Source organism: Macaca thibetana, chromosome 12, assembly GCF_024542745.1.
Source record: "Macaca thibetana thibetana isolate TM-01 chromosome 12, ASM2454274v1, whole genome shotgun sequence".
Taxonomy (NCBI): domain Eukaryota; kingdom Metazoa; phylum Chordata; class Mammalia; order Primates; family Cercopithecidae; genus Macaca; species Macaca thibetana.
Window position 1 is genome coordinate 10188246 of NC_065589.1, and position 8465 is coordinate 10196710.

Here is an 8465-nt window from a genome sequence, read left to right on the forward strand (position 1 = left end):
AGGGCACTCTGGATGTTAGGAAATTCAAAGCCAGGCACAGGGCCCAGGTGGTGACCTACAGACCCCAGGGCCAGCTGGAGCCAAGCCCCTAAGGCGGCGTTAGGACAGGCCCACGTCCCCTTGGAGAGAACTGTGAGTCAACAGTCACTCAGGGCAGGAGCCAAGCCAGGGACAGCTCTCTTCCTTGTCTTCAGGGGACAGTTTCCAGAGCGGCCAAGGACCATTCTCTGGCCTCTCATTCCTTCACATTCCTATAAACACAGTTCCCGAAGCCTGCACACCCTGCCGAGCTGTACTGGCCATGGAGGGGCCTGCTCTCTGGTTCCTGGGTCCTTGGGGAAGGGGGCCAGGCCTGACCCTGGGCCTGAAGCCACCATCCCAGGTGGAAGAGCTGGGCGTCTCTGCAAGGCCCATCAGGTGGGCTTTGTGCTAGGACTGGGGGAGCAAGGGGTGGAGTGTGACCCATCACAGCCTGTACCCCTCCAGTGTGGGGTGGCTTGGGCTGCCCTGGCCGCCCACGGGCTCTCCCAGGGCACTCACATTGCAGTAGATGCGCTTCTGCACGCCGTAGCGCAGCACCAGCACGTCGAAGGCTTGGTTCAGGACACCCATCACCATGGCTTCTGACTCCAGGGGCCCACTCTTCTGCAAGGACAGTGCTGCAGCCATGGCACCTCCTGGCACTGCCCTGGGCTTCTTGAGGCCTCCTGGTGAGTAGGTGCCCAGGAGGGTCGGGAGCCAGAGGGAGGTGAGGGGCACCAGGCTGGAGGGCTCACCTTGACCAGAACGGCAAAGAAGAGACCGGTGCTGAGCTCCTGCACGCGCTTGGACGCCATGTGGCGGTCGTTGCAGTGGTCCGCCTGCTTCTGCAGGGTATCGGGTGCCATGTCTAGTTGCTCCCTATAGCCTGGGAAGAGGGGGTGGGGTGGTGGGCGGTGCTGTATGGGGCATGAGGTTGGGGGGTGGGGAGTGGGGAAGGGCAATGGCTGGGGGATGGGCTGCATGGTGCTCCGCCCCAGGTGACAGATTAGGACTCCAGCACCCAGCTCCCAGGGCAGCAGAAAGCAGCCCTCTGAGGTCAGTGTCCTCCTCTCAGCTGTGTCCAGGGCTGGCTGTGGGCCCCCTGCAGCTTCCGCAGCACTGGTCCATAAGGAGAGTTCTCAGGCCAGGTTCCCCTTCGCTTGGGTCGCCCAACCTTTGGACCTCCACTGTCACTCCTGAATGGTCTTGGGCCATTCAGCACCCACTGTGGGTGAAGTGTGTGTACAGGGGCATGATGAGCGCATAGTGCCAGAACTATGCCGGGTCCCGCAGCAGCCCCGAGCAGAAGTATAGTGCCATCTGCGGGGCGAGTCAGAGCCTGGCCAGCCCAGAGCTTCCCGGCCAGTCCCGGAGGGCCCGTGTCACCCACAGCCTCGCCGTTGGCAGCCTTGGTGTGCACAGACCTGACGGACTGTTGGCTGCTGAGCAAAGCCAAGGAGGACCAGTGCCAGGACCAGTGCCCCTTTCTGCATAAGGGGACCCAAGGGGAGGCCAGGAGGCTGGGCGGAGCCCAGGGGTGCCCATACCTCTCTCCAGGAGACAAATCTGGCCTGCCTGGGCCTCCCAAATGCCCTCGAGGGGCAGCACTGAGAATGGCCCAGACATGTCCCGTCGCTGCTGAGTCACTGCTGGGCACCTCCAGGAGGGAACGGTCTCTGGTCTACTCCTCCCCAGCATGGGGCTGAGGCTGCTACTCTGGCCCAGGAAGGAGGAGGGAGAAGCCTGTGGCCATGTATGACCGGGGGCTGCAGACCGTGTCTGCTGGAGACACAAGCAGAAGCCGAGGTGGCTGTGGGTCTTTGTTCAAGGAGGCCAAGTCCATTGCTCCATCTGGCCAGAGTGGGAGGCAGGCGAGAAAGCCCAGGATGCCATTCCCTGCCCCGTGCAACACAGGCCTCAGGCTCCTGGCGCTTTCTTTCAGACTTAGGCCCACCTTTGGTCGGGGCCGACCTCATCCCCTCTGGCACTGAACCCGCCCAGCTGAAGCCACGCTTCAGCCCAGCACCTCTGTGCCCCCCAGTACTCCACCCCACAGCAGCCATGGGAGGCAGTTTCCGGCCTGCCAGCCTCGGCCCTTCTCATCTCCAACCATCTGATCCTCCCAGGGTCTGAGACACAGAGGGCGGAGTTCCAGAGGCCCTTGTGCTGGGCAGGAGGCAGGACTGGGACGGGGAGATACCCAGAGTCTCTAGGGACCAGCACACAGCCCGGCCCAGCTGGGGCCACAGTCACTGAAGCTGCTTGCCCTGCAGTCCCCCAGTTTTCAGGGCTGGGTGTCAAGGCCAGTGCTGCTGCCTGGGAGCGAGTGAACGGGTTCCCTGCAGAGGTCCAAGGTCACTCCTGTGTGTCTCGCTGGCTCCCTTGCTCCCTGGCTGCTGTACACACTCACCCTCCTGTGCCCTTGGCCAGACAGCCAGCTCCCATTACTCTGTGCACACGGGCCCTGGAATCCAGGGCGCAGCTGGTGGTGACCTGCTAGACTCCCTAACTCCACTTCCCTTCCAGCCCCTGCTGGGCCCTGGGTTAAGTTGGGGGCAAGTCTCCGGGGGAGGTGGGCACAGCCTCCACTCCCAGACACATCTGGGCTTTGTTCTCAGCGGTGGCCCAGTTCCCCAGATGACCTGGGTGAGGTTGAAGAAGGGCCCTGGCCCCTCCTGGCTGGTGGAGGTGGCTCAGGGTGGGGTGGGACGGGGGGTGGGGACCATGGCTTTCCCACAGGCCCAGCCGTCCCTGGGACAGCCCTGGAGTCCTGATGCAGAAGCTCACTGGGGACTGCGTGCCCCCTCACACCTTTCTGTGCTTTCTGCTGCTGCCCTGCCCTGTCCCCACCGCAGTTCCTGGGGCCGAGGAACAGGAGCACCGCAGACCTTCTGGTGACTCGCTGCCATCAGATTCCCAGGCAAGGGCGCCTCCGAGCTCCCTGGCAGGCGAGCCAGGAGAATGCAGCCTTTTCAGGCTCTGGTTGACTCCGGAGCAGCTCTGATCTCTGGAACTCCAGCTTGGCTTGTACCTCCTTGAAGGTGATGGCATTAGAGGCAAGGGCATGGGATGGGCCCCAGCGGGGCAGAGCCAGTGGGAGTTCTGGGACTCAGAGGCTGCTGTGCCATCTCTGCCAGGCCTAGAGCCACTGGCTGGTAGAACACAGCCCCTCAGGCACGGCCCAGCCCCTCTCAGCTGTGGGTGCCGTAGGTGCTTGGCTGGGCAGACACTTGTGACTGGGGGCAGGTCAGGGCGGCCAGGCCCAAGCAGATCCTGATGGCTTCAAACCCAGCAGAGCTTGAAGTGTCAGAAAATAAATCCACTGGGGTCAGCTGAAGCCATCCAGTTCTTGAGAACAGACTGAATCTGCTGTGTGACCAAGCTCCTGAAATATAGCCTGTCCCTGCCCCTGGGCTGGGCTGGGGCCCAGAGCTGACTCATCAGCACCCACTGCTCCCGCTGGCCCGAGGGTCCTCTGGGGTCCTGGTCCCAGGATGCTCAGGCCCTGCACGGGTGAAGCTCAGCCTTGGGGGCTGTGACAGGCGTCCCAGAGCAAGCCCAGCTGTCCACCCCACAGGCTGCCACCTCCCTGCAGGCCCAGGCCTAGGCCCACGGCCAAGTCTGCTTCTTTCCCACACTGGCCAGAGGCCAACAGTTGGTTCTGGACTCCACATGCGGGGGTGGAGGCTGTGGAATGTTCCCCGGGACAGGAAGCCACACGGGACTCTGTCTCTCCTCCAGGACCCCAGCCTGACAGGAGGTCTCAGTAGCCCCTCAGCTCCAAGGCATGTTGTCCTTGAGCAAGTCTGAGCAGGAGGCAGTGGTTCAAACTCAAGAGGCTCAGGGTGCCCCCTCTTAGGTGCTGCCTGGGGTCGGCCTCCTCTCCCACCCTCCGGCAGAGGAGGAGCAGCCCCGTCCACCCAGCCATGTCCAGAGCAGGACAGGAACGGTGGTGGGCTGTGCTTGCACGTGGAGGTCACAGGTCTGGGGCCAGTGTGCTCCCGGGAGCCGGCGAGGACGGGGCTGGGCCCTCCTTACCTGCATGGGACAGGGCTGGGCCCTCCTTACCTGCATGGGACAGGGCTGGGCCCTCCTTACCTGCATGGGACAGGGCTGGGCCCTCCTTGCCTGCATGGGACAGGGCTGGGCCCTCCTTACCTGCATGGGCCGGGGCTGGGCCCTCCTTACCTGCATGGGCTGGGGCTGGGCCCTCCTTACCTGCATGGGCCGGGGCTGGGCCCTCCTTATCTGCATGGGCTGGGAGCACATGTTGGTGAGCACCTCCTTCCGGGCCAGTGAGTACTTGTCATCTCCAAATGTTTGGGTCAGGCTTTTCTAGAAGCAAATCCCAGAAACCTGTGTGGTCCAGCTCGGGGAGAGACTCGGGGCCCTGTCATCTGCTAAGTACCTCATGCCCAGCTCTCAGGGGGAGGAGCTGCCTGGGGGCTCAGCCCTGCTCAGAGGGGATGGGTGGGGAGAGGGGGCAGCTGCCCACAGCCTGTGGCCCACACTGGCCTGAGGTTAGTCCCTTCCATGTCTTGCTGACTGGCCTGGACTCACTGGGCTCCAGCTCTCGGGCCTAGGGCACCTGCCTTCCCCTCCCAGGGTCGGGCCTGGGTGAGATTTCTCCCTCCTCTAGGACCAGAGCCAAGGCCCCGGGCACGAAGCACCTGAAAGTGCCCACCAGGAACATTCCCAGGATTCCTACAATTCCAGCCCCCACACTCTGAAAGCCTCTGGGCCCAAGACCAGCCCTTTCTGGCCACAGGACCCCTGCCCTCTGCTAGGCCTCCAGGGTCCCCGCTTGGCACAGTCCTGGTGAGGGGGCAAGTCCCATTGTCAGGGCCCCTGTGACTCAGAGGGGCCCTTCCTCCCAGGGCCTCCTTCCTCCTCTATAGGAGAGACCTGGCTGAAGGGGAGGGACTCTGGGGGGAAGCAGAGGCCCTTGGACCCCCCACCTTCCAGGTCTTTCTCTTCTTTCCCCCAAGCAGAGCCTCCCCTGAACACTGCCCACCACTCACATTGAGGGCTCCTGCGGAGCTGAAGTCCACGGGCAGCCCCATCTGGTCGCAGAATTCCACCAGGTCATTGAGCATCCTTGTCTGGGGTGGGGGGTGCCGGCGCAGCAGGGCCTGCTCGGGGAAGGCGCGGTGGATCTTGAGGGCCACTGCCATGTTGGCCAAGAGCATGAACTCCTCCACGAGCCTGCAGAGGGTGGGTGGGATGGGAGGGACCGCTGGGGTTGGGGGACAGCTGCTCAGGCTTTCCCACGCTGCAGCCTGCCTGGCTCTCTATCACCCTTCAGGTCTCAGCTTAAAGACGACCTCCCAGCTGCCTCATCTCATGTGTTCCGCCAAGTCCCTGTCTTGCCCAGCACTCCCATGGTCTCCCCTGCACCAGTGGGTCTACACCACCTTCTCCTCTGACTGATTAGCTCCGTGCTGGCTCCTCCACTAGACCCTGGAGAGCAGGGACAGCCCCTGTCTAATTCACTGTTGCAGCCCCAGAGCTCAGCAGCCCACCCAATCCAGAGAAGGCACCGAGGAAAGATCTCTGCTGAATGATAGGACACCTGGAACCCTTGGGCAGCCCTGGCTGTAAAAGGGCACTGTGCCCACCCAGGCCATGGGAACCCAGGGGGCCCTGGCCCAGGCCCTAGTTCGAGGACTCCCTGGGGCATGCCGCAGTGGTGAGTGGACTGAGGATCCCGCAAGACCAGGAGTGCTGGGCTCCCTTCTCCCTGGGGATGGTTCCTTGTTGAAGGGAAGCCTCCTGACAGGGTCTCTGAGGGTGGACAGCAGAGTCCGAGGCAGCAGGAGGGAAGCCCTCACCAGGGGGTGAGGCAGGAGTCAGGACGGGGTGAGACCCCGGAGTCACCCTTTCAGGGGCTGCTGCTCTGGCTTCACTGTACGTGAGTGTCGTTAGACTCAACAGTCACTATGAATGGACGTGGCTCCCGATGGAAGGACTGAGCAGGCCAAGTCCCTCGAGATCCAAGTGCTGCTTTCCAGTTGCCCTTCTTCCCCCAACATAGCCAGCCAGGGGTCTCCCACCCATGCCCTATAAGTCTCACTCCTGCCATCAATCTCGTCCCCTTACCCTGCTCCAAGTCTTCCCTGAATGTCAGACAGAATTCCCTTCCATGGGCGTTTATAGCTAGGGTCACCTGTGTCACTGTGTAGTGCCATTGGAATCTTATTTAGATTTTGTACTTCTTGTCAACCCAAGAGGAGTCCCAGTTCCTGCTGGAAAAATGGCTTATGTGATCTATCTTGGTTGGGTCATCATCAGCAAAAAGCCTCAAATGCATAGTTCATACATTCATTCGTTCACTCACTCCACAGGGATTACCATGTGCCAGGCACGGTTCTGGACTTTCTCCCCATGCAGCCGGACAATCCTCCTGGGCAGGAGCACCCAGGTTGTTCCCTGGTGCCCCGTTTTCCCTTCAGCCCAGCTGCAGGCCTGGGGGAGGAGGGACGCCTGTAGCCTCCAGGTCGACCCTGGGTTGCATTTTGCAGTGTGGCCAGCAGGGGGCAGCATGGCCCCATAGCGAGTTGCATTGAGGCTGCAGGCTAAGGAGGCCACTAGGCAGGCAGGGTGAAGGAGCAGGGCTGTGCAGGGCAGCCCTGGTTTCTCCCCTATGCCCATGCCCCACCCTATGGGTTTAGGAACTGAATGTCTGCGGGCCCCTGGGGCTGAGCCAGGCTCCTGCTCTTAGTTCCTGCAGGGGCTCTCCACATCCCTTCTCGTGGTCTTCAGTAAACACGAGGACAAGGACAGGAGGGAGGGGACAGGGAGAGGGAGGGGACAGGGAGAGGGTGGGGCTGCTGTGGAAGCCTCTGCCATGACCACAGACCTCAGGCAAGCTGCTTCCCTGGCAACTCTGCTACCTGTCCTCCCTGGACCCCAGCACAGTCCCAGGAGTCACCCCTGCCCTCGACAGTGAACAAGTGCACTCTTGGTGACCTTGAATGTGAAGCCTGGTGAGGCTTTGGAGGAGATGCCCACCGTGCCAGGGCCCCTAGTGTGGCTAAGTCTCTGCTTCCCGTTCGGTCTCAGCCTCTCCCTCCCTCTGAGGGGCTGGGAGTTAGGACAGCGCCTGTGGAGCTCTGGCACAGCCAGTTGGGCCACATCAAGCAGGGACCCAGACAAAGGTCAAGGGCACTGAGGAGGGAGCTGGCACCACAGAGAGTGCACTTCCCAGGCGCAGCCTTGGCCATGATGCTTGTGGACAGCTGCAGGGGCTGTTTGCTGCCCTCATGTCCTTCTGATGCTGCAGGTAGCAGATCGGGGCGGAGAGAACAGGTGGGCTCTGGGTAGGAGTGAATGAAGGTGGGGCTGACCCCTGGCTGTGGTGGTGACGCCCTGGGGTGGCTGGAAGGGAGGTCCCCAGTGGAGTTTGGGGACAGGAAGGTGAAAGCCAAGCCCAACTGCCAGCAGCCAGAGTTGTACCAAGTTCAGGATTCACCATCGCAAACGGGGCCCCGCACCACAGGTGGGAGAACTGAGCTGAACAGTGCAGGGTGGGTGGGGTAGGGTAGGTGGGAGTCGGGCTCTCATCTGGGGCCAGCACACGGACCCCAGGCTCCAGTCCCCTGCCCTGTCAATTCCCTGATAGGCCAGCAGGTGGCGCCCAGCCTCCTCCTCCTCCTGAGGTCCTGGGATGGGGTAGCTCCAGCTTAGAGCCCAGGCACTCCTGCAAGAACCCAGGGCCAGAGATGGAGGCTGTGACAGCGACCCGGTCAGCAAGGCCCTCTTCCCCGACCTCCTCCCTCCCTCTCCTGGGGAGCAGTGCTAGGTGCACAGCCTGGACAGCCAAACCTCCTAAACGCCCCAAGGTGTCCTGGCTGGTCAGGCTGCGCCGCTCCACACTCTGGGCCATGGGAGCCCTGAAGGGGGCGGGGAGGGCACTGGGGCTGCTGGATGGGAGGGCACCCTGTCCCCTGCCCCAGCCTCAGACCTTGCTCCCCTGATGTGGGCACCAGCCCTAATGTCACCCCGCTCCTCCCAGCGCCAGGGGCACAGGCATGAGATCACTGGGCCTGCTGGGGATGGGGCGCTGGAGCTCAGGGACTGCCTGACAACTGCTCTCCGAGGGGCTGGGAATGGCTGCCAGCCAGCACCACCTTCCAGAACAGCCAGCCAAGGCCTCGGAGACGGGGCCTCGGTCCCAGACCTGGCATCGGCCGAGTGTCTGGAGCCCGCACCACCAGGGCCCCACCACTCTGGAGGTCTGGGGTGGGCTGTGCTGTGACAGCGGCTGCAGGGCCAGGACCCCAGCTCCTCGTCACTCCCTCCCAGCACCCCTCCTCCCTGGGTCTGGGCCTCCCTGGGGCAGGAAGGGACGGGAAAGGGAGGGCAGGGATGAGGCTTGGCGAGCCCCTCACATGCTGTGGCAGACAGCAGGGAAAGGTCACCAGCCCCCCCACACAGTACACACT

General features: G+C 62.9%; 1 protein-coding gene across 1 annotated transcript; it reads right to left on the reverse strand.

Annotated features, from left to right (window-relative positions):
* Positions 1-611: 611 nt before the first annotated feature.
* LOC126932282 (uncharacterized) lies at positions 612-7906 on the reverse strand. Its single transcript, XM_050751023.1, is given in 9 exon segments — positions 612-907; positions 1035-1070; positions 1248-1341; positions 4240-4356; positions 5043-5312; positions 6373-6608; positions 7124-7297; positions 7477-7584; positions 7846-7906. Coding segments are annotated over 9 exon segments (1392 nt in total).
* Between the last annotated feature and the right edge of the window lie 559 nt (positions 7907-8465).